General features: G+C 38.1%; 1 protein-coding gene across 1 annotated transcript in view; it reads left to right on the top strand.

Annotated features, from left to right (window-relative positions):
* The window catches only part of elavl2 (ELAV like neuron-specific RNA binding protein 2), a 71805-nt gene that overhangs the window by 39262 nt on the left and 5188 nt on the right, over window positions 1-27355 (top strand). Inside the window, 6 exon segments of the mRNA XM_048170106.1 lie at window positions 8554-8643; window positions 14668-14911; window positions 20838-20941; window positions 21042-21195; window positions 26484-26794; window positions 26796-26833. Coding sequence (XP_048026063.1) covers window positions 8554-8643; window positions 14668-14911; window positions 20838-20941; window positions 21042-21195; window positions 26484-26794; window positions 26796-26833 — 941 coding nt within the window.

Below are 27355 nucleotides of genomic sequence, written 5' to 3'. Positions count from 1 at the left end.
TTTGTTTATATAAAACATATACATTTACATTTTTTTTTAAAAAATGACTGATCTTTTCGCTAGATAATATCCTTATTCTTCATCTGGTATCATTTAAAGCTCTTTGAAGCTGCAGTGAAACTGTAATTTTGACCTTTAACCGTTTGGGCTCCATTAAAGTCCACTATAAGGAGAATAATCCTGAAATGTTTTCATCAAAAACCATAATTTCTTTTCGACTGAAGAAAGAAAGACATGAACATCTTGGATGACATGGGGGTGAGTAAATTATCAGGAAAATTTTATTTGAAAGTGAATTAACCCTTTAAAGAACCATCTTTTTACAGACACCAATGACAGTACAAACTTAATTTCTCTGCTTTAGAGTTTGTGTATAGCAAAACCGGCAAAGTCACGTGAATTCAGAAAAGGGGGCCCATGAAACAGTAGGCCTTTGTTTTTTTAACTTCATCCTTGTTGTTTTATAAGATTTTTTTTGTCACATTTATGAAAAAAAAAAGAAAAAAAAAAGTAAGAGTAGTTAATTTTCTACTAGCCAAGCCCTCCATAAAACTTACAAAACACACCAGAATTATAGAAAAGAAAACAAGAACACATATTGTATAGACACAATATTTAATGATTCGTAGATTATATTTAGCCTAATAGATTACACTTTTAATAAAACATTTGCAGTTGGTTTGTAAAAGCTATGTGAATTGTCGTTGCTTTTACACATTTTAGGCAAGCAGGGGTCACCACCAGCTTGTGTTGTTTCAAACACTTCGAAAAAGGTAATAGTTTCTTCTGGAGACGAGATTCGCACAATTGACTGGGAGTTTAGAAAAAAAAATCGTTTTTATTTAATAAGGTTTGCGTTTACAGCAAGATATTTTCATTTCACACAAAATCAGCTCCACACCGTTTATTATTCATGAAATGTGTTAATTATCATCATTAATTACTTAAATGAAGCAATAGGCAAAGAATCTTTGAAGAAAGTAACATGGCGCCACTTGGCTGACTTGTACACTAGTCACAGCAGTACGCTAGTACGCTCTTTCAAATTCAGCGAGTGTTCGCGCGCGCTCATCACACCTTGATCTGCAGCACCTGAAGGTTCACGAAGGTCACGCGACTTTGTGTTTGACCCATCTCTCATTGTTCAATAGCGTGTGCGGGAATCGTAACGAAGCTCCTTGATTGGATCATTCACATGCCAGTTATTTAGAGTCGCTGTTTCCCGCCATCGCCCCCTTAACGTGTGAACGCGCGCATCAGCATACTCCGTTAATTTATAAACCGAATTAAGGTAAGAAAGACGCTTTATTTCTTTGCTTTCTGTATGAAGCCGTATCTTCAGATGCTATGCGTTTGTTTCGGGTTAAAGCCGCTTTTACTTTAACATGTTTCAATTAGATATTTGTAATGTTTAATGTTCCAGTAGTTGGTGTTCATGTTCTCCACGGCCTTTATATTTGCCTACGGAGTGTGTTGTTTCTGTCGAACAAGTTGTTAGGAAAAGGTTTGTCTGATTAACTTGACGTCGATGAGTTAATTGATTATCTGGTTTATCCCCCATTTACTGACTTGCACCTGAATTTATTTTTTTCAGTGTGTAGTGTATATGCCTCTGTTCACCTGAGTTTATCTGCGTTTAATACAATTTACCCGAGTTTACCTGTGGTACTGCATTTACCCGAGTTTTTTTTACCTCCTTAGTTTAGCTGCGTTTAGTTGTCTGTACATAGTCTAGGTTTATCTGGCTTTAGAGTTTTCTTTTATCTGAGCATCTGATCTTTGACCTCGCACAACTGAAGCTAGTGATGGGCGCCACTTAGAAACATGCTTCGAAACCTTTGCAAATCATTTGAAGACTCGAAGTGTGATTAAAAGTCACGTGACTTGACTAAACTATTTCGCCAGTGGCGTTTTCTGTGTACCCATGAACTAGTGTTGATTTTTACCTGATCTCGGGTCAATTTTATAAATTATAGTTATTTAATGAAAGAGTTGTAGCTAGCTACGTCTCTTATTGGTCTGATAAAGACATCATATTTAAAAGTATTAGATTATTTGTTAATTGTATATAATAACTTAGACCTTAAACATTTGCAATTGGTTTGTATAAGGAGTTTGAATTTGCTGCATTTACACTATTCTGACCAGCAGGGGTCACCAGCGCGTGACGTTTCGATCGCTTCGAAACAGTGAATCATTTTGCGAAGCAATTGATTCAAAGTTCCGAGTTTATCGGTTTCTCCCATTAAAGGTGCTACAGAGGATGTTTTGTTTTTTGCAATATTACTTGAAACTGTCTTTACTAACTGATAAAAGACTATTTATTAGGTGCACTGAAAGGAATAATAATATACATCATCTGTGCACGAGGTAGGGCCTTAAAAACATCAGCCAATCGTTTACGCGATCATCGCTGGCTTGTCAGTCACTGCCATTACGTTCCTTGTGCGAGACGTGCGCGGCTGCGCGCTCCAGTAACTTTCCACACTCCACAGGTGCCGCATGCAATGTTTTTGTCAGGAGACAGGACTAACAACTGCAGATTGAGTTACCTGCGGTGAGTCCGACATAATGAATCCACTAACACGACACAGCGAATGCCGGTAGTAAACACTCGTGTTCCAATACTCGTGCACGAGTTTTGGGAGGCGTTCCCTCAAAATGAGCTGTGAAGGAGGAGGGTTGTTCTTACGCGTGCGCTCATTTCAAAAACTAACAGTCTTTGGTTTCTCAGTCGACGAAAAGATCCTCTTTAGCACCTTTAACTGAAGCAATGAGTTGTTCAGGCAGACTAGTCTCTCAGTGTTGGTCAAAGTGATCGTGAATAAGGTGTGACAAACTTCTGTCTGCGCCTCTCTGTGTGCTAAATGACCATTCACAATGTAAATAAAGCCTCTTTCTGATTATCAGAGTGTCTTCAGTAGGGTCTTGTTTTATGGATGACAACGATGTTGTACATGACAAAACAAATATCAATGTTTAAAATCAATTGTAACGTTAGTTATTTTGGCGCAGACTGAGAGACAGGAAACAATGCATGTCTCTAGCTGCTGTTCTCCAGGTTTTTCTAACACTGTTTTTTTTTTTTTCTTGTTTAATTTTCTGATTCGTATTAATGCTTGCATGACTTTGTGCTGTATGTCTGGTGCAGTCAAGAGGTGTTCATAAGATGTTTTCCTCAGTTCTGGCCTGGGGTATAAGTATTTATGCAGGTTGACGTATGTTCACACAGGAGGGAAATATCTGTTCATGTTCAGTGCTACATCTAATAGGCAGGGTGAAATAGGATCTGTCACACAAATAAGCCTTAACATCTTTTGGTAAGGAATCTGACATGCACACATTGCTGCACACATTTCTTTAACCACTATCTCTGATTTTATTTTTTTTAAACTGAGCACATGTGGTTGAGCAAGTGAGTGCACAAGCGCTCACTGTCTTTGTTGCTGCGGACCATCTGACTGCAGCGACTCCCATTCTATCGTGTTCTTTGAATTCGTTTGATGCAAAATTTTGAGTAGATTTACAGAAATGAGTTTGATTTTTGACAGGTTTAAATCAGAGACACTGTTAAAATAATAAACTTTATTTTGCTTTCTCAAACGCATACGAGTTGCATAATTTAAGCTAATGTATTCAAATGTAATGTGACTTAAAGGGATAGTTCACCCAAAAATGAAATTCATCCCATGATTTACTCACACTCAAGACATCCTAGGTGTATATGACTGTAATCTTTCAGATTAATATGGAGTTATATTAAATATCCTTGCTCTTCCAAGCTTTAAAATGGCAATGAATGGCGCTCACAATTTTGAAGGCCAAAAAAGTGCATCTGTCTACTAGGGCTGGACGATTAATCGAAAAGTAATCTAGGGTTAGATTAAATATCCTTGCTCTTCCAAGCTTTAAAATGGCAATGAATGGCGCTCACAATTTTGAAGGCCAAAAAAGTGCATCTGTCTACTAGGGCTGGACGATTAATCGAAAAGTAATCTAAACTGAAATTCAGAACCTCTAACTGACGCAACTTTCCCATGTTGGTTATTTTGTGTTTAAAAAAAAAAAAAATCCTGTTACTACTTTCCCCTTAAAAACATACTACCGTGTGCGTAGTCACATGACTGTGCCCCATCCAGTCAGTGGTATGGAAGCAACATGGAGGCAAACTCAAAAACTGAGTCAGCACACAGAGGGTGCTTCTTAGTATCCCTCCTCGTTTCCTCGCTCCTCCGTCCTCCATCCTATGACCCGGAAACTGATCGAATTCAGCCATCTTGAAGGACATCTCATTTCTCTAATTGCACCGTGAGGAAGCTTCCCGAGGAGTCATGAGCGAGGATACACAGGTGCATCCTTTGCGGAAGTCTTTCTCGTTGAGAAACCTGACGCACGCATAAATTCTCCTCCCCCTTCATATCTGTCACAATAATTTAAATGTATGCTTTAATGTATGCAGTTTAAATAAACTTTATATCTCACATTTCAACGGGGCATCTTGCTTTATTAATATTTATAATTTTTTTTTTAAATAACTAAACTTTAACAACATATGGGTAGATCCCTCGAGTGCAGCTGATGACGCTTTGAAGTGACGCTAAAGGGAGCAAGGATATATCATTTCACTTGTTTCAATTCCTCCGTCCTCACATCTTTTCGTTGTTTCCTTCCTTCGCATCTTGAAGGGGTGGAGCTAAGACGCGAGGAAAGGAAACGAGGATGCACAAATAAGAATTGAGAAGCACCCAATGACCAGAAGTGAGATCACTCTCACTTGCGTCCTTACTAAACTTTGTCAATTGTGTTTTAAGGCCTGCCAGTTTGGACATTCAAGCAATATAGACCATTGGCTGTACTATTATATTGTGCTACTGCGCTAGCTGCATTGTGGCACACAAACATTCAGACCAGGGGTGTTCAAACTTGGTCCTGGAGGGCCACTGTCCTGCAGAGTTTAGCTCCAACCCTAATTAAACAAACTGGAACCAGCTAATCAAGGTCTAACTAGGCATACTAGAAACTTACAGGCAGGTGTTTTGGAGCTGGTTAGAGAAACTCGGTCCCACTTTTTTATTAAGTGGCCTTAACAACTATGTACTTGCATCAATAAATAAGTACAATGTACTTATTGGATTCATATTGAATTGCAAAACACTTTTGCTGCTATTGAGGTGGATACGGGTAAGGTTAGGGACAGGTTTGGTGGTATGGGAAGGTTTAAGGGTAGAGGTAAGGTGTAAGGGTTGGGTCAACAGTGTAATTATAAATGTAATAACAGAAATTAATTACAGATGTAATTACATGCATTTTTAAAATATAAGTACAATGTAAAAACATGTATGTACACAGTAAGTGCATTGTATCAAATGATTAATTTAAATGCAAGTACATAGTAGTTAAGGACACTTAATATAAAGTGGGACCAAAAACTCTGTAGGACAGTGGCCCTCCAGGACCGAGTCTGGACACCCCTGACTCAGACTGTAGCTGCACATCCAACGCTATCTCATGACCAATTCGTACGTGTTTTACAAGGCGGCTAATTCGTACGAATTCAGACGCCTTCACTTGTACGAATTCATGCCATTTGTCTAAACCCCAGTGAGAGGTAAGTTTAGGGGTGGGGGTAGGTCACTTGTAAGAATTTGGCAACTCGTAAAATATGTACGATTTAGCAAAAAAACGTATGAAATCATACGAGTGACGTTGTACAAATTTATACAAATTAGCGACCTCATAAAATTTGAACGAATTGCCGTGAGATTGGGTTGGCACATCACGTGAAGATCGCGAGCACAGAGGAGAGCAGAAACTCATTATCAGCACGGTCCTGTGATTTATCAGTATCTTAGAAACTATATAAAATATTTTTCTACTTTTGAAGTATACAACCCACAGCTTCACAATTAAAAGAGAGATGGTATGACTAATTCAGTAAACACAGTAAAGCATTGTACCGGTGATCATCTTTAGCTTTAGCACACGCAGCTCAAGCAGCAATGCACAGCATTAATAACTACTGGGACTGTCATATACATAACATTAAAATGAGAACACTATTGTAATAAAACATTGTGAATTCTCTGGGTTTAGTTGCTGTTTCAGCGCATTATGAGCAGATCCACAAAAGTAGTTAAACATTATGCATTTTTAATCTCATCGCTGCGTTCTGTGCAGAAACTGTTCTCACGCGCTCCAGATGTTGTTAAAAATACAAAATATTGTCAGTCATATTTTCCATGTGTTGTTAGGGGAAAATGAAATGACACATTTGTCCTACTGTGCTGAGGAAACATACTCTCACGACATGTCCGAACACCGCGCTGAACAGCAGAGGTGAAGAACAGCGCGAGAAACGGTCTTTAGTTTCGTGACATTTGAATTCTCTCCTGTAATGCGATCTAATGCATACTACAATGCACACATAAGTTTGTCTAGTGTGTAAAATTTAAAAAAAAACAACAATTTTTTTAGGGGTTTGGACTTTTTTACTGAAATGTTTTTGTAATGGCTTTTTTCCACCGAGCGGTACGGTACGGTTCAGTTCAGTAAACAACGATGGAGGACATACAGCAGCTTTGTTTTGAGCAAAGGCTGAAGGCTGCAAATGGAAAAACTGATGAAAAGTGGGATTGTGTTGTCATTCACCTTGTAGCACTCGCACTTGAAGATTCTGTCAACCAATCAACATTTTGCAGTGAGTGTAGCTCCACCCTTTTGGTACTGGTACTATTGGTACTATTGTGCTTGGTACCCCAACAGAAGGGTCCCAAAAAAGCAAGTGGTACTCACTGCAGAGTCTATGATGGCCAGCTCCTTCTCTCTGGATGTCGAAATGGGGTGCAGAGATAGTTGTGGATAGGGTTAGGGTGTGGTTGTATATTCGCTCCTCCTCGCTGGAAGTCTAGCGAGGGGGATTTAACGTAAGCTCCACCCATTTGCTCTGCAGTGAGCACCTTCTCCAAAAAAGTGGTACGGTTCGGAATTAGGGTGCCATTCACTAGGCTTGCTACGGTAGTTGGTTTTACCGGTGTTCAGTCGCAACACTGGTTTCATCACTTGCCCACCGTGGCACAGAGGCCAATTCTGTTTCTAAACAATTCTGTTTAATGCATTAAATATTTAATGAATGCAGTATCCGTTTTTCTGATCAAGCTCTTATTAATGCGAATGCTTTTAAACCATTCAAGCGCGACAAGACAAAAGAGATGACCACGCTGTCTGTGAATGTCCTGCCTTTGTGACGCACACAACGCGTGCCAGTATCGAGTTCTTATTTCTTATTAAATCTTATTTACATCGTGACTAACACCTCTGATTGGCCATTGTTTACAAGAGATCATCAAACATGGGTGTAATTGGCTACATTGCCTAACGCTGCAAAAGCACGTAATGGATAACCTTCAATACTGTACAGAGCACAAATATTCAACGGATGTAAATTGTAGTAAAGAAGCGGAAACGCTCAAATGGAAACACTCGCTTGATATGGATCTAACTGTAAGGCCCTGTTTACACCTGGTATTAGAGCTGCACGATTTATCGCAAATTTATCGCACGCGATTTGGCAAAGGCTGCGATTATTTCATGCGTAGCTTGTCAGAGTTGTACGGCTCTGTGATCAGTAGTAAATGCTTCTCCATCTGAAAGCCAGAGGGAGCTCAATAGTTTAAGCGTGATTTCAATGGGTTTTTTCAAATCGTACGATTAATCGTGCAGTCCTACCTGGCTGATATTAAGATGCATTTTGGTCGATTGGTCTACTGACGTAACGTGTAAACTTTATTGGAAGCGAGATAGTCAGACAGGATTTAAACCCACGTTTGGTTTGAAGATGTTCTCTCACCATTCCTGATTTCTAACATGCACTCACCACGTTCAGCGTGGTCTTATGGCTGTAAGAGCAGAAACAAAAGCTGCTGCTCTCTGTGAGATTATTTTGTCCATTTAGATTGAAAAATCTAGGGAAAAAAAGTGGACGGGTATGTCTGCCTCATCTACTTGTGATCTGATTGACCAAAACACATCATAATACAAGGTGGAAATGGGGCCCAATATGTCAGTTATGAACATACAGGTCTCAGACACATTAAACAGCACATGCATCTGATAGGAGTGCAAGCCGGTAAAATATAAGCATGAGTTATTTTGAAGCACTTGATATAAAGCATGTCTCGTGTTTAGAACTTGGAAATTATGCGCATGCAGTGGTTTAAACAATGCTGCATTCATTCTGTACAAATGCAAAAGATCTGTACCGAAATGATGTATCTGCAAATAATTGGTATAAAAGCAATTATCTGCACTATAGAACATGGCCCAATTGTATAAAAACTATCGGTATTGACATTGGCAGATTGGCAGAAAGATTTAGCATCTGTAGTAAATCCCAGTGCAAATATGTGTAAGTCATGTAAATAAGTTTTCAGTGGCTGCTTGTGCACACTGTTTTGACACTAACATTACTAAACTCGGCAGTGTTTCCCTAAGTAGGGAGCTAATGTTGCAGTGTGCATGTGTAAGTGACTGACTCTGATGTGCTTTTGTTTGCAGACGTCCTCTCCAGCCATCATGGCAGTCAGGCTGTGTGACGTGGCTTCTCTTCTGAGAAGTGGCTCGTGGGCAGCCGAGCCATGGACTGGGGTTTGTGGGACTTTTTAATTTCTTCTTTCATCATTGTCAGTCCAGTGTTACAGTGAGCTGTGCTGATGTTGGTTGTTTATCTTTGGACAACTGCATCTAAAACTATCAGCTGAGTGAATATCAGGCCATGAGTGCCATCACAGCAAAAGCATCCATCAGAATAATGGTTCAAATGAGTCATTTGTGTTTGCAGGTTGTAGTGTTTAATTTGTTTTAGGCTGTAGACTGTAATGCTGATCTGACAGTAGCACAAATTCTTCCATTCTTTTGTTTGTTTTGCGTTTCTGGCACTTTCTACAAAAAGGGTACTAAATGGGGATGTTTTTTCCCTAACCGACAACCAAAGATCATTAACCCATCAATAATTATTAACCGACAAGACTGCTAAATTGGAATTAAATTAAATTAGAATAAGTAGCAAATAGCAGCATAAACAACAGAACATGAGGATCCACACATCGTCACATCACGCACCTGCAGCGCTTCTGTGAATAGAGAAAAATGGAATACAATTTTATATAAAAGGAATAAATGCACTTAAATAACAGATAAACGAAACGAAACAAACCGTGTGACAAGTAGTAGGCTATATGCTGATTTTTGGTTCATTTTTGTGACGCGCTCCAAAAAGCAAGTTCATGGAAGGGAAACGGAGACTGCAGAAAGCAGCATCCTGTTTTTTCATTATTTTACAAAAGCACACAAATACTGTAAATGTTACTTTTTATTATGCTTTACTCCTGTCTATATGACCTTAAATGGAGTATTTTAAGTAGTCTCCGCTGTTGTAAGGAAACAATTTAAGTGAATGTACAGACGCCTTGTTGGAACGGTGACAGTTCAAAAATGGGAAAAGCACTTCTTGTGTCCTTTTAGATTCTGGATGGATAGATTCCATGTTCAAATTGTTGAAATTAGAAATGATTCTTGTTTCCCGCTATCAAAACTAATCGCATACAACACCTCTCTCAGTGCCCAAAAAATTCTGAAGTTTACATGTCTAACTCAGGAAGTGTTAAATTATCTTAATATAATTTAAGATTCTTGTTCCTTTAAAACTTTTTTTTTTTTTTTTTTTTTAATCTTAATTTTTTTTTTGAATCTTAATTTTTAAAGCCCTATATGGCTCAATCCTGCAGATATTGGGATGTCAATGTGGTAACATGTTACGATACTGCTTATTTGAACTCCTGATAGTTTCAGAAGCTGTTAAAATGAAGAAAATCGCTTCTTCCAGATATACCAATTCAAATATAGATTCTTATAAACACTTTTGAGAGAAAGTTAATGTGCCTCCAAAAACAAAGAAATTGAAAATATAAATACAAAAAATAAAAAAATGAATAAAAAAACCACCAGTGTTGGAACAAATGGGTCAATTTACAACAACCAGTGCACTGTTGGTTACAGTAAGTCAGTGTGCACTGGGAATCATTATATATATATATATATATATATATATATATATATATATATATATATATATATATATATATATATATATATATATATATATATATATATATACACACAAACAGTGAATATGACTGGAAACTTTTAGTTAATTTTGCAGCATATGGAGGGGAGTGAGTAAGAATGTCTGCCCCAGCTGTCAAATTGAGTCATCAAAATGGAACACTATTCCATAGGCGAAGCAAATTTTCAGTTTTTGATTACAAAGAAGACCTAAAGATTACAAAGTCAAAAAATTGTCTGTTACTTAACACTCTGAGGTCTGAGGTATCGATACCACCGCATTGTTTTTCTTACCAGTGTGAAAGAGACTCAAAATACTCCGTCAGTGTTGCACATACAATTAAGAGTTATACACCATTTTAATCTGTTGAATATCTTCTTTCATTTGTGTACACTCAGAGTAAAAACAAAATGTTGTGCTTTTTGTAAAATAAAGAAAACTAACATGATGCGTGATCTCCCGTCTCCCTCTGAACGAAGTCCAATCTGATAGTTCTCAGAAAATGAACTGTAACTTAGTGAATACTAATGACAAAAAAATTAGACTTATGTCTAAAAAAATGTTGAAATGTCAGGTTTTAAATCGTTCAAGTCAAATCGAAAACAAACATTTTGTTTACGTAATCTGTATGAAAAGAGAGCCATGTCAGAAGTCAGTGATTCAGCTCATTATCCGCTAATGCGGCCACGCCCACAAAACAAGCGCTATTCAGATGCAAATTCAGAAGCAATACATGCATACATCGTCTCAATCGTGTATTTATTATCTTGAAAAGTGTTTATCTGGATGTTAAAGCCATGGTTAGCGAGCTCTAGAAGACATGCAGTTAGTTCCTGGTTCTTCTTCTTTATATGGATTTGTGGCCTAAAGGTGCACAGAGCGCCCTCCGGCTGCAAGTATGAATTGAAAACACAGTATCCAGCACTCATAGTGATGATATATAGAATAAATATAGAATAAATATTACTCCTCTGTATAGAAATTTGACATAAACATATAAGAATCCATCAATATTTCTCCAAATGTGCATGCTTTTAAGCTAAAAGCCTATATGAAATGCCATAGAGGTAACATAATTGTTCAGACACTTTGCATCACAGAAATACATTATATTTTAAAGAATATAATAGAATACCATTATTTTAAATTGAGCTGAGACATTATTACAGAGGGTTTTTTCACAGCCTACCTGACTGAAAGGCCTCATTAATATGCAAGTCATTTCAGGTCATTATTATGTGATTCTTTTGTCTTCTCAGGTGTAAATGGCCCATTATTCATGCAGATTCACGCCTCCACGCATACTGTTTCTTGACAAAAAGTGACTTACAAAAACTAAATCAATATATTGTTTTATATGAAGGAGCACCATTTCATGCTTTTCATCTTCAGAAAGATCTTTCTTCATCCCCATATTGCATGAGAACTGTGACTTGCTTAATAATGTGGAACAACCTCTAAGTAGGGTTTCCATAGACCTGGCAAATTATTTTGTCTGAGATTGATACCAGTTATCTAAAAAGACATGGATAAATAAACAAACAAACATTTTCTTAGAAAAACTAAAATCTGAATGTTTATTGTACAGAAATCTTACTGATTTGTCTCTTGCATAATAATTTGGAACGCAGTGTACTAGGGATCAGATGATGGTTTGTGTTTATCAACTTATTTTCTATAAACAAAAGAAATGCAGGTTTTTTTTTTTTTTTTTTTCCCTTTCGATAATGTATTCATCACACATGTTATGCTGTAGAATGGGTCCAAATATCACTTCCTGTGTCACAATTTTAAAGGGGTCATGGGTAGGGTGACCATGCGGGACAGTCCTGAAATTGGGAGTTTTGTCCCGCATTCCTGTAAGAGGTAAGCAGTTTCCCGCATTTCGATTATGTCTGTAGAATATTTTTCTTCCCTGAAATTACAATACCACAATAAGTACTATGACAATGCCACCGGCATTTAAAAATCCATTTGTGCAGCCATCATGTTCTAACTAGAGTGGGGAAAATAACCAACACATTCATTGATGTAGATCTAGATGTCACTGAACAATAAAACTGAATTTTAATATGAAATTACAATTAGGATAGCTGAAACCTAAGAGAGACCTTCTTAAAACATTAAAACAATGGTGACACCAGAATAAATATTCATGATTCTGTACCTGAAAATACAGAATACAGGCTTACTCATTTCACTAATGGTGTAAAAGGGCCTTTACTTTTGCCAAAAATAGGACTTTTTGTTGTTATTAAAGAACAAGCAAGCCAAGCCCAGGTGAGCAAAAGTAATGCAAAAGTACATAAGGCATTACTTTCCATAAAGTAACATAATTTAAGTAACATAATTAGGTTTAAGACGTTTAATTTTATATGAAAAAATAACCAGTTCAAATAGCTCTGTTTAAAAAAAGAAATGTGGGCTTTAATCAATGCTTTGAAACAAATGATAATCATCAATTACCGATTTCTACCCTGTTTGTGGAAGTGCCTTCTGGGAATGACACTGGTTCTGGTGCTGTTTGTGTTTTTTTTTATTATTTTTTTATTTTATTTATTTATTTATTTTATTTTTTTATTATTCAACAGACTCACAAACTCCCCTGTTAATTTTTAAACTTCCCTAATGTACATCATAATGCTCTTGGTATAATTTGAATGATCTATTTCTAGGTAAGCAAAATAGCTTATATACGAAAAATAAATCAAATCAAAATTGGAATCAAATTGACCGCAGATGTGAACAGAAAAGCACAGTATGATTTGTACACTATATTTCAAATGATCTGAAGTAGGGGTGGGCGATATGACCGAGGAATAAAATTTCTCATACCGAGAAATTTCACAATATAGTTGTTTTGTTATTTTATCTAATTTCTGTTCTTAAAAATAAGAAAAAAGCAAATTACTAACAATAGGACAAATACAAATGAACAAAAATATGAATATTTTAAAAAAATCAGGTACAATTGGTTTATTTAACGTAGTTAGAATTAGCACAGAAATTTAATAATCAAATGTAAAAAAAAAAATTGCATAGTCTTCACTGGTTTAAATATAAAATACTAAAGCTAAAAATAAAAATTACTCAGTCAAGAGCAGTAAGTTATTTTCTATTTTGATTGATTCACATTAATGACAGAGCAGCAGAGAGGTATGTTAGGCTGCTGTCACTTTAAGACCAAAAGCATGGATCCACTATACTGATAAATATCCGGTTTACACCCAACTAGTCTCGCGTAGACTTCAGACTTATGGCAGAAGGTCTGGACTCCATAGCAGCTTTCATTGGCTAAGGACCTCCCAGAGGCTGTCTGATTGACATGTAAAGCAACCAATCACAGTTTTTCACGGCATCTTTGTTTCCGGGCAGACCGTTAAACAAGGCAACATGTACATTTCCCAGACATACTGTAGAATTCAACCAATTAGATGACGACTTTGAAAATCTTGAAGTGTTCCAAATTGTGTGCCATACGCATCAGACGTTCAGCCAACTGTCCATGTGCGTGACGTATGAGGCAGAGACTAACAACCAGCTGTTTACTTTCACTTGAGACATAACTGGTTGTTTTTACATGAATACTCCACACAATGGGCATTTTGACAATGCGATGTGAAGAACACAATGAGATGTGAAAGAACTGCATTTGTGATAGCATGCTGAGAGACGCGGCTTTCTGTGCACACATTGACGCTGTGTGTCAGCATGTACACTGCATTGAGTTCTTTTTCACTGCTTATTGTGCTCAATAACACTTTTAAATATCTAGCACATCCCAAATTGACGATTGCCTTCTGAGAGAGGCAGCTTTCTGTGTGTGCACTTTGGCAGTGTGCCATTCAGCACGAGCACCATGTTCTCTTTCAGGATATATTGTGCTTATAACTCTTTTTAACATCAAACACGTCCGGCTCTTTATGTTCGCATTCATGCATTTCATGACTCTGAAGTGTTAATAGTGCTGTATATTTACACCGCAATACTAGGGCTGTCACGATTTCTCGATTCAATTCAATTATTTGGTTCGATTCAATTATTTACATGTGCACAGGTTACAAGTTTCTTCTGTCTCAGAGCAGCTCCATTCACAGAAGCTTTTCACAAATTCGGTCTCTGCACGTGCTGTTTGTTTGGGTAAATATTTGGCCAATATTAAGGATTTGATCTGCTGTGTAACAACAATAATCACTTGGCCGTTGGTGCCCTCTGCAGGCATTTATTACATAATGTACATGATGCATTTTCTACTTTTATCACTACAAAAAAAATCCGATTAAGCATCAAAACAATCGATTGATTACTCGATTACAAAAATAATCGTTAGTGACAGCCTTAATACAATATATAGCAAAATCTCTAACGATGGATTTTATACTGTGGTAACGATACATGTTGTCATACCGCCCAGCCCTAATCTGAAGTCAAATTAGGCATTTGTTTCTGTTCCTCAGATAAAGCACAGTTGTTTTTTGTCAAAATTATCACTGTTTGAGCTCTCTTGTCTGTCCTGTACTCACTCCATGTGTTTTTGTGCATTATAGCAGGTAATCACAGCCATGGAGACCCAGCTGTCCAATGGGCCGAGCTGTCCCACCAGCAATTGTCCCAACAATGTCTCTAACAACTGCACGTCATCTGTGGAGATGCCCAACGGCACTGAGGACAGTAAAACCAATCTGATCGTGAACTACCTCCCACAGAACATGACACAGGAAGAGCTCAAGAGTCTGTTCGGCAGCATCGGAGAGATCGAGTCGTGCAAACTTGTGCGAGACAAAATCACTGGTATTCACGGCTTTCTCTGTAATGATTTTTCATTTGTGAATCATCTATTATGGTTGACCGATGTGGAATTTTTTTTTTTTTTTTTGATGATGCTCTAAGTATCTTACAGAACATGGATGGATGGATGGATGGATGGATGGATGGATGGATGGATGGATGGATGGATGGATGGATGGATGGATGGATGGATGGATGGATGGATGGATGGATGGATGGATGGATGGATGGATGGATGGATAGATGTGCGATTATGGCTGTATATCAGCACGGCTGTGATTTGCCTGTAGGTAATCACAGCGTGCCTGAAGCACTGGCTGAGATTAAGCTGTTCTCTGTGAGTACAGTCATGGCTAGAAGTTTTGAGAATGACACATATTAATTTTCACAAAGTCAGCTGCTTCATTGTTTTTAGATCTTTTTGTCAGATGTTACTATGGTATACTGAAGTATAATTCCAAGCATTTCATAAGTGTCAAAGGCTCTGTTGACAATTACGTTACATTTATGCAAAGAGTCAATATTTGCAGTGTTGACCCTTCTTTTTCAAGACCTCAACTTCTGGGCCACATCCTGACTGATGGCAGCCCATTCTTGCATAATCAATGCTTGGAGTTTGTCAGAATTTGTGGGGTTTTGTTTGCCCAACCGCCTCTTGAGAATTGACCACAAGATCTCAATGGGATTAAGGAGTTTCCTGGCCATGCACCCAAAATTTCGATGTTTTGCTCTCCGAGCCACTTAGTTTTGCCTTATGGCAAGGTGCTCCATCATGCTGGAAAAGGCATTGTTCATCTCCAAACTGTTCTTAGATGGTTGGGAGAAGTTGCTCTCAGAGTATGTTTTTGTACCATTCTTTATGCATGGCTGTGTTCAAAATTGTGAGTGAGCCCACTCCCTTGGCTGAGAAGCAACCCCACACATGAATGGTCTCAGGTGTGATTAAGCTGCTGCCACTTTAAGGCCTGCCACTGCTAAACATGATGCGGATCTGACGTGCATCTCATTTTCTCACAACTCTTTAAGTTCATTTAAGACGTTATTTAACTCGTTTAAGACCAGTGTTGGGGAAAGTTACTTTTAAAAGTAATGCATTACAATATTGTGTTACTCCCTAAAAAGTAACTAATTATGTTAGTTACATTTCATTAAAAGTAATGTTACATTACTTTTTCTTGCCCGGGCTCGGCTTGCTTGTTTGTTTAATAAGAACAAAAATATATATATTTTTGGCAAATGTTAAGGCCCTTTCACAAGTGAAATGAATAAGCCTCAGGATGAAGAAAATGCATATTTACGCTTGTACAGTAGAGGGCGCAGCTCAAACAAACCTTTTAGCTGTGCTGGCATTCTGTATTAAAGAAGAATAGGATACAGGAGGAGGAAGTTCAACACCAACGTTGCCAAGTCCGCAGTTTTCCGTGGAATTGGGCTACTTTTTAAACTGTTGCCGTGGGTTGTTTTTCATGTCTGTGGGTTGAAGCGACCCCAAATAACATGATATTTAGCCCCTGGAATTCAACTTTTACCTGGGGAGCCCCTCCGAAAATGCAGATTTTACCCCCTGCATCACGATTTTTACTGTGGTTACTGTGATTTGGGCTAGTTTTGAATAGCAATTGGGCGATTTTTTTTTTTTTTTTTTTTTTTTTTTTTTTTTTTTTTTTTTGTGAAAACCTGGCAACCCTGTTCAACACTCTTATTTCTAAATCTAATCTAAAGTAACTTTTTCTTTAGTAGTATGGTTGAATTAAATCATTGAAGTTCAGCAGCAAAGACATTGGTTAATAAAGTGAGATTAAATACATAATGTATATATATATTTTTTGTTTAATTTAATATAGTTAATTACAGCTTTTCATAAAATTCTGAGATTGCTTTTTACGGTTTTTATTCATTTTGAGGAATACTGAATGTTTTTGTGCAAGTGAGTTGAGTAAATGCATGTTCACATTTAGTCTAGAACTAATATCCATGTTTACACAGTGCAAACAACACCTGTGCAGTTTATTTCTCTCAACATGGGGACAGGAGAGTTGTCAGTCAATAAATGTGAAAAAGTAACTTGGATATTTTGTTGTAAATTGAAAAAGTAATGTTACTAGTTACTTTAAAAAGTAATCTGATTACATAACTCAAGTTATTTGTAAGGCCGGGTTCACACCGCAAGCGGCAGCAGAGCGGAAGCAGCGCGTATTTTTTTTCGGCGCCCATGTTAACAGATGAGAGCGTTCACACCGCACGCAGAAGCTGCGTGGTAGCGCAGAGCAGAAGTAGCAGTGCCGCGATCGTTTCGGCGCTGGGTCTATTTTTGCTGCGCTGCTAACGCTCAATTAAAGTGAAAGTACATCTTTGATGGACAAAAATATGATTTCACACAAAAAAGTGCTCAAAATGCACAGAATAAGCATATCTAGTGTGTTTTAACAAGAACTGAAGTATGTCAGGAGAGAAAATTAATATTAAAAAATATTTATAGAAGATTTACTAATTTAAACTTGTTTTTAATTATTCAGTTTGGGTTAAAGTATGGTATATTATAGAAAACTAAACTAAACTAGCCAGAAAATATGATATATAAACATTATTTTAGTTATTACACAGACATCAATTTAGGCTCTTGCATACCCAAATCAAACCCGAGTTTGCTGTCTTTTTCGCCGAGTTTGCGGTCTTGTAAACATGTTCATGCATCAGATGGTGTAAAACACAAAGCTTACCTCATTCGTGTGCAGCAATGGATGATACGAGGCTTTTATTTATTTATTTTACGTTTATATGTGAGTGTTGTACACCTTGCATGTTAACAAACTTTCAAGACTATCAAGTTTAACAATGACCAATTATAAAAACAAATTTATAGCTGTCTTTGTAAAGAAATGCTCACTTTATATGTAGGTTCGAGCCGCTGCTGTGACGCTGTACAAACGCTTCCAGTGTGAATACTCGCGCGTCTCTGCAGCTGCAGTTCACGCTCACGCGCTGCTTCCGCTCTGCTGCCGCTTGCGGTGTGAACCCGGCCTAATGCGTTACCCCCGACACTGTTTAAGACTGCTCTTACTCAAAAGGGGCATTTTGGCATAATTCTATGAGTTAAGCGTGAAAGAACTCTATATTGGCATGCGTCTTTCTGTGCACACGAGTCGCATGTGTGGCACACAGATATGACGTTCACAGACAGTGCTTTCTCATTTGTCTTGTAGCGCTTGAATAGTTTAAAAGCATTTGAGTGAATAAGAGAGTGATCATATAATGTAATGCCAGCCAACTTATGACGGAAAAACGGATGCTGCGTTAATTGCGTTAAATATTTTTAACGCGTTAAACTGAAATTAATCGCATGCGTTAACATGCTAATTTTGACAGCATTTTACCAATTTACTTCATTCCTGTATGAATCCTTTTGAACGAATCAAATAATTGAGTGACTCAGTGACTTACTCATTTAGACATTTACCGCCACCTTTTGGCAGTTTTTGTTTCTTATTTATAGTATCACTTCATTTAAAAAAAAAAAAAAAAATCATATTTTTGGGATAGTTTGCCCAAAAAATGAATTTTATTTACATTTACTCACCCTCATGTCGTTTTAAACCTGTATGACTTTCTCTCTATTGCATAAAATATATGGAGATATTTTGAAGAATTTTGGTAACCAATGTGTTTTGGTCAGTAAATATATCTAAATACTAATTCAGATGCAGCTTATAAAAACAAATCATGGCACTTGTAGCCTTAGGGTGTTTTCACATATAGTTCATTTTAAAAGAACCAAACCCAGTTCACTTAAAGTGTTAGTTCATGTCGTTCCAAACACCTACGACCTTTGTCTTTGGAACACAAATTAAGAGATTTTTGATGGAATTTTTTTTTTTTTATCCCCCATAGAAAGCAACACAATTATCATCATTCAAGGTCCAGAGAAGTAGTAAAGACATGGTTGAAATAGTCAGCGTGACTACAGTGGTTCAACCTTAATGTTATGAAGCGACAAGAATACTTTTTGTGCACAAAAACCAAACAAAAATAACAACTTTATTCAACAATTTCTTCTCTTCCCTGTCAGTCTTGTACGCAGTTGACGTAGTGAACGCAGTTAAGTTCTTCCTTGTTTATGTCCGAACGCCGGCTCAGTTTTGGCCAATGCTGTTCACGCAAGCCCCACAATGCATGCGTGTGATGCTGACGAAGGAGCTGGCCAATACTGAGCTGGCGATCGGAAGTAAGCACGGAAGTGCTGAACTGCATTCACTAAGTCAGTGGCGTATGATTTTATATATATATATATATATAAAATATCTGTTGAAGCCGATAGCCTCGTATAGGCAGAGCTTCAGTTGTACTTCAGTCCAAATTTGAGTCTTGGCTCGGGGACTTTTCTCGAACCTGATAAATAAATATTTAAACATCTAATTAAAACAAAAATACTAAATGTTTAATAAAAGAAAATAAAGGTAGTTTTTTTTTTTTTTGTTGTTTTTTTTCATAATAATTTTTCTTAAAACAAAATAGTACTCATAATCCTGTTAAGAATGTTCTTAAAAATCATCATCAATAACTTTTGGATAACCTCCAACCTGTCTTAAATCCCCAAAGGTAAGATGTTTAATAAATTTATTGGGTTGTTTCAAATATTAAGCATTACAACATAACACTAGCTACATATGATTTTGGTACCAGGAATGTAGACAAGTACTTTGAAGTAACACAGATCAATCATTAAAACGGTGATCACTAGAGCGGACGCGAATACATGATACGTTCACTCTAGCAAGAACTAGCAAGGCAGTGCAGACAGATACAGGACATGTTCACTCTAGAGAGAATGCAAAAAGACAGGGCGCAAATTAATGGTAATAACCACTACATCTTCTTGAGACAGGTTATTTTAAAATAACTTTAAATTTTAACTTAACACGGCTATATATAGGCTGCGGCCCCTTTAATTCTCGTGCTCCCCCTCCCCCGGAGCTCGCGCTTGCCTTGAACAGCATAAACACAGTTTACACAGCTAATATAACCCTCAAAATGGATCTTTACAAGATGTTCGTCATGCATGCTGCTTGCATACATCAGATCATGTAAGTACAGTATTTATTTGGATGTATTACATTTGATTCTGAATGAGTTTGAGGCTATGCTGCGTGGCTAAAGCTAACATTACACACGGTGGGAGTGATTTATAAAGAATGAAGTTGTGTTTATGTATTATACAGACTGCAAGTGTTTAAAAATGAAAATAGCGACGGCTCTCTTGTCTCCGTGAATACAGTAAGAAACGATGGTAACTTTAACCACATTTAACAGTACATTAGCAACATGCTAACAAAACATTTAGAAAGACAATTCATAAATATCACTAAAAATATCATGTTATCATGGATCATCCATCCATCTGCCATTCTTCACTATTGTTCTTGCTTGCTTACCTAGTCTGATGATTCAGCTGTGCACAGATCCAGACGTTCTGCCCTTGTCTAATGGCTTGATCATGGGCTGGCATATGCAAATATTGGGGGCGTACACCCCGACTGTTACGTAACAGTCTGTTATGTTGAGATTTGAACTGAAAAATGCCAAATATGATCGGTGTTTCAACTTTTGCGAGTGAATAATTTACTTTTTTTTTTTTTTTTTTTTTTTTTTCCCTCATTTGTTCACCTGCAGAAAAAGTCTGAACACATGAACACATCAATGAACTATTTTTCTAGGAAAGGATTCAAAAGATTTGATTCACTGGGATAAATTGGCTTGGTCCCTGGTTAGACACTTTTCATATGGAGGCTTTACACGTCACCATCAGCAGCTCACCTCACAGACCTGTGTGCACATTACAGCATACGTCCTGTGACAGTCAGATCCATAATGCACTGCAATTCTTATAAATCCTCACCTCGGTGTGTCTGTGTGTGTGTGTGTGCGCGTGTAGGTCAGAGTCTGGGTTACGGCTTTGTGAACTATGTGGAACCCAAAGATGCAGAGAAAGCCATCAACACTTTAAATGGACTCAGACTGCAGACCAAAACCATCAAGGTAAGGTCTGTCTGATATGAGGCTGCTGTCATAGATATACTGCTCATGTGTGTTGGTCTGTGCCCATGACATGACTCTACATTGTTTTGTGTGTGTCCAGGTGTCGTATGCTCGTCCGAGCTCAGCATCTATCCGTGATGCGAACCTGTACGTGAGCGGTCTTCCTAAAACTATGACCCAGAAAGAGCTGGAGCAGCTGTTCTCACAGTACGGCCGCATCATCACCTCTAGGATTCTCGTAGACCAGGTCACAGGTAAGATCAGACTGCCTGCGTCATGCTGTGGTCATGCACTTGTCTGTGTGCAGTGTTTGGCCAAATAAAAAACACATTTAAAATATAACTGCCATAAATCGCTAAAGTGTCATATTGCTATCAGAATTTTGTGTGCATGTACACAGCAAAATCCCCAGAGTTAAATCAACTCTGCTCAGATTACATATGGTCCCTCTCTATATAGTGTTAAAGTAAAACTGAAGCAGAGTTAAAGTTAATTAGATAATTAAGTGATTAAGTTATGATTTAACATTAGTGATGAACATCTGCTGTTAACAAGCAGAATCACTGAAGAGAAACACAATAACTACAAATGACTTCTAGCCACAGCCTTAGATGAAATCAACTGAAGAGAAAATACATTAAATCTCTCAAGATCTGAATAAACAACTCCACAAACAGCATATTATCTCATTAACTTTAACTCTGCTTCAGTGTTATTTTAATGGACCATATGTTCTCTGAGCAGAGTTGATTTAACTCTGGGGATTTTGCTGTGTATATACTGTATGTATTAGGGATGTAATGATATTCAAACCGAGCCAACAAACCATGATACACTGCCCACGGTACGTACCGCCATACTCTCATGGTGTACCGAAAGCACCCCGCCCCCTGTTGCCCCACCCAGCCCATTGGATCTACATGATGAATACAGCATTGTAGCCTAAACACCATTATCCACAATAAGCTTTGCGGTTTATTACTTTTGATAAGAAACAAAGTGTCATCTTTCAAGTTCTGTCAATTTTATCATGAAATTTAAACAAAAAATGCAGTTTTGACGCTTTTTAATGTGACGTGACAGATTCCTACATGTGTACAAAGTCTCAAGAGTTTTAGAACATGTTAAGGGACCCAAAAGTGCCTGAAAGGTAAAAAAAAATGTTTTACCTAATGCTGGGTACACGCTAAAAGATTTTTAAAATCTTATAAGATTTTCAAAATGTGAGAGACCACAAACATGAAGACAAAAAAATCCCAGATTTAACCGTTTTGCTCCTATAGTGTGTGGTGTGCCATGCTGTGATGTGACAAAGAGTCCTGACTGTGAACATGCAAAATCTCGCAAAATCTCTCAAGACTTCAGAATAAACATGGAGGACGATATGCAGGAAGAAATTGCGATGATAGTGTTTGGAATGATTTTGGTATGTTTTACAGGACACGTTGAATAATATCGTGCTGTTGCCACAAATCTACAAGCTGATCCACCATCTCTGTTGTCCAAATCCATTTAACTTTGTGCTGCGCCATGACTGTGTTTATGCTTCCGTCTTCTGTCAGCTCACTTTCTAATTGAATATTGTTTTGTTTCATGTGATAATCTCCAGAGCGTGCATGTGTTTGTCCTCGGGGTTCCCATCACACATTAGGATTTCTGATCGGAGCCGCCCTGATTGCGAATTGTAAATATTCAACACGTTTCGCGATCGGGTCGGCTGTGACATTCTTCCGAGCAGATTCAGTCACTCTTAACATTTTCAACAAAAATACCTTAATTTGCGTTCCGAAGATTAACAAAGGTCTTACAGGTGTGGAATGGCATGAGGGTGAGTAATAAATGACATTATTTTCATTTTTGGGTGAACTAACCCTTTAAGTAATACTAAAACATTCATTTGAAGAGTTTAATTGATGCATAGGCAAAACACTATAAAAGAATATGATTACATAGAAAAATTGTATACATGATTATGCATATCTCAAGTGATTGTACACTGCTCAAAAAAATTAAAGGAACACTTTTTATTCAGAGAATAGCATCAAGTCATTTAAACTCCTGGGGCCGTATGTATAAAGCCGCTCAGAATAAAATTTTAGTCTTAATTGTGTCAATTCTAAGATTGACATCATTTTATTCTTATTCCTAGACTTAAGAATAAGTATGTTTCATAATGGTTCCTAAGGGTTAAGACTAGGTCTTGGCTCTTAAATTATTTAGGAGAGCTGCAGAGGTCTCCTAACCTAGTTAGGAATAACAAGATGGCAGCAAAGAGGAGACTTTCCAACATTGACTTTCCAACTGAACATCAAACCATGTGGCAAAAGCAAGCAACTTTTATGTTCACTGTGGGCTTCCCTGGAGTTGTTGGAGCCATTGATGAAACTCGTGTTCACATCATCGCTCCAATTGTAAATGAGGAGACATATATCAATAGAAAAAGATTCCACACCATCAATACTAATTTGGGATAATTTTGCACAATGCAAAGCCATTTTAAAAAATAAATTGAAATATTAAAACGTTTCAGTGTCATTTTAAATGATTTCTTTTATAATAACATTAAATTATTGGTGCTGTGCTGTTGTGATTTTTCCCTTGCAGCCAGGCTCGCTATTGGCTGATTCAGAGGTTGAGGGTGGCCATTTTGAGTTGACATCATTGGAGTCCTTAGTTCACAACACTTAAGTCAGCACTTAAGAATCAGTCTTGTACTTTATAAAAAGTCCTACTCTTTACTAAAAAATTTTTGACGCTTAAGTCAAAACTTGAGACTAGGGACTTGAGCTAGGGTCAGTGTCACTACTGGTAGCATGAAGAGATACCTGGTCCCTACAGAGGTTGCACAGGCAGTCAAACTCCTCCAGGATGGCACATCAAAACGTGCCATTGCCAGACGGTTTGCTGTGTCTCCCAGCACAGTCTCAAGAGCATGGAGGAGATTCCAGGAGACAGGCAGTTACTCTAGGAGAGCTGGACAGGGCCATAGAAGGTCTTTAACCCATCAGCAGGACCGGTATCTGCTCCTTTGTGCAAGGAGGAACAGGATGAGCACTGCCAGAGCCCTACAAAATGACCTCCAGCAGGCTGCTGGTGTGAATGTCTCTGACCAAACAATCAGAAACAGACTTCAGACTTCATGAGGGCCCGACGTCCTCTAGTGGGCCCTGTGCTCACTGCCTGGCACTGTGGAGCTTGATTGGCATTTGCCATTGAACACCAGAATTGGCAGGTCCGCCACTGGTGCCCTGTGCTTTTCAGATGAGGGCATGTTCACCCTGAGCACATGTGACCGATGTAAAAGGGTCTGGAGAAGTTGTGGAGAAGGCATGCTGCCTGTAACATCGTTCAGCATGACCAGTTTGGTGGTGGGTCAGTGATGGTCTGGGGAGCCATTTCCATGGAGGAACGCACAGACCTCTACAGGCAAGACAATGGCATCCTGACTGCCATTAGGTATCGGGATGAAATCCTTGGACCCATTGTCAGACCCTACACTGGTGCAGTGGGTCTTGGGTTCCTCTTGGTGCACGAAAATGCCCGGCCTCATGTGGCTAAGCATGCAGGCAGTTCCTGGAGGATGAAGGAAATGATACCATTGAATGGCCCCCATGCTTGCCTGATCTAAATCCAATAGAGCACCTCTGGGACATTATATTTCGTTCCGTCCGACGATGCCAGGTTGCACCTCAGACTGTCCAGGAGCTCAGTAATGCCCTGGTTGGAGTGTTTCATGGTGGTAAAGGGGTCATGAACTGCATTGTTTTGTTTTGTTTCCTGGGGTGAACTTAATGTTAGTATGCTTTTTACATCAAAAATTGTTATAATTTAGAAATAAAAGGCATTTTTCCTACCCTGATTTTAGCCCTCTGGTTTGAACGCTCTGTTTTAAGGGGCGTGTCTGCTGTGAGACTGCAGTGCAAATGCCCAATGCTGTGATTGGCTGACATCTTTTCATTTGAAATAGCCAAGTATTACTCTTTCAAACTTTTAGCATGTTTACGATTACACTTTCAAGGTTAACTTATCATGAAAAGTGTTGCATTACATTTAGTCTATGGCATTATATTTAGATTGTGGCATGAAAGAATGCAGTGATGAATATGATCACAGACATGTTGCTGAGCGCATGAAAGCGGTGATCTCGTCATTGCAACTCAATTTCTGCACACTAATGAATGCGTTCATTATAACTAACAGTGCAAACTCGATATAACTAAGAGATTTGTTGAATAAAACAGGAGTTTTGGCGCAAGTCCAGAACTCAGTCACTGATAAACTTGCGCTGTTTGATTGACAGCTCCAGCAAGCACTGTTTGATTGACAGCTCCTACGATTGCAAAGGGCTTTGATAGCTTTCTTTATATAATTTAATCACTATTTAAATAAGATTATTTTCATCCTACTAAAAGAATCAATGTGAAGTTGACCGTTTAGTCACTAGTTTGATTTACTGACACATTGACAAAGAACATCTGACTGTACATGAATCATTACATATCAGATCAGGCATTAGAACAGTAGGAGTAACAGTTACTTGCATTACTGTCGAGTCAATATCGTAAAAGTCTGTTTGCTAAGCCTGCGCCAAAATGCGATTGATTTACCAAAGAATCCACAGTGAAATGTACAGAATAGAAATAAAGCTCAACTGAGACGTTCACATTGTTGAAAATAAATAAACATATTCCTAGAATCAAGATCCTTTGAAAGGTAATATTATTTTTGTCATGTTGTATCGCTCTTCTCTCCTCCTCATCTCACTAACACGCCAGTGGGCGGGGCTCACATTGTAATGATGAAGTAGGCGTTGACTTCTTCGGCAGAGGCGGCGTTTCATCTATAGGCACATTTAGGGCTGTCGCGATAATCGCAATTTCGTAATATCGCGCTTTTGACGAGCCAACCGCAGAACACTCCAAAAACCGCAGCAACTGCGATATTTGCATGTTTTCTATTTTTTGAAAGGCTATGTCCTTCTCGTTTTACACTTCATACACGTGTACTAAATATTAAATAAGGTAATAATGATAGCATAATGTGTACCATGGTGATTTGTACAGAGGCTCCGTAGACTTGCACTAAACAAGCCTAAACAGACAGTGAATGTGAGAGAGACTGAGCGCGTGCGATTACCTGTGTCTGTCCTTCAGGCCGAGACATATATTCGTGAAAAAAAAGTTGCCGTGTCCAAGGATAGCGAAATCTCTGCATTAGCATCGAAGCATTACTGGTCAGCTGAGCCTTATAAAGTGGCGCTCAACGTTAAAATGATTTCAATAGCTTGTTTCATTTCATCTCTCTGAATGAATCTGCGTTTTTGAACGTGCAGTTGAATGAACGGTTTAAAGACTCAAAGACCGTCTAGAACGCGCAATGATGAGTAACGTTAGTTCTGCTTATACTCGTGAAATATCAGCAGAAAGTCTTGAGTCAAATTCTCTCCGTTCAGTCCTATGGCACAGCAGTTATAATTTGATATCTATTTACAAAACTTAGTCCTAGTCTAATCAGATTTACGAAATGTTTTTTTGCTGTTCAGGCGTGTCCAGAGGTGTTGGCTTCATCCGATTTGACCGGCGCGTTGAGGCTGAGGAGGCCATTAAAGGGCTGAATGGTCAGAAACCACCAGGCGCTACCGAGCCAATCACGGTTAAGTTTGCCAACAACCCCAGTCAGAAGAGCAGCCAGGCGTTGCTCTCCCACCTGTACCAGTCACCAAACAGACGCTACCCAGGACCGCTGGCACAGCAGGCCCAGAGATTCAGGTACCTGCTGGTACACGCTCACTGCACTGGTGCTGACTTTAACTTGAGCGTAACTTTATTTTGTGTGTGTGTGCCTGTGTTTCAGACTGGATAATTTGCTCAACATGGCATATGGAGTCAAGAGGTACGAGGTACTTTGAGCTGCTGTGGGCAATCTATTAAAGAAATGTGTTAGTGATTTTACTGTGGCAGGGCTCCAGACTAAGTCTACTTTTATAGCATCAGATATATTTATAGATCATGATAACCACAGGAATACCATGGCAAAAAGCAACAAAATGCTTTTTAACCATTTTATTTATTTTTTGAGAAAATATCACACAGAGTCAACATTGCTTTAAAAGAAAAAAACACAAGTCGCATTGGTGTATAAGTCACATTTTATTATTTCTGAATGAAAAATACAAACAAAACCTTAATAGACATAAATTCTATAAACATTTTAGTTCCTTCCACTCCACAAGTCCTTCCAGAACAGGAATGAAAAATATGAGTATAAAACAAGCAAAACTTATAGTGACAGTGCAGCACCCAGACAGTTTAGAGAGCAGCACAGGCTTGCAGCAGAGGGAGCACTACAAATGATGCTTATTTAACAAAAACAGTTCCTATATAAATATCTTAATGAATAGAAAATAGCTTTAGT

The sequence above is a fragment of the Megalobrama amblycephala genome, linkage group LG2 (genome assembly GCF_018812025.1).
Source record: "Megalobrama amblycephala isolate DHTTF-2021 linkage group LG2, ASM1881202v1, whole genome shotgun sequence".
Lineage (NCBI taxonomy): Eukaryota > Metazoa > Chordata > Actinopteri > Cypriniformes > Xenocyprididae > Megalobrama > Megalobrama amblycephala.
The sequence above is the reverse complement of the archived record's forward strand: the minus strand, read 5'-3'. Positions and strand labels throughout refer to the sequence as shown.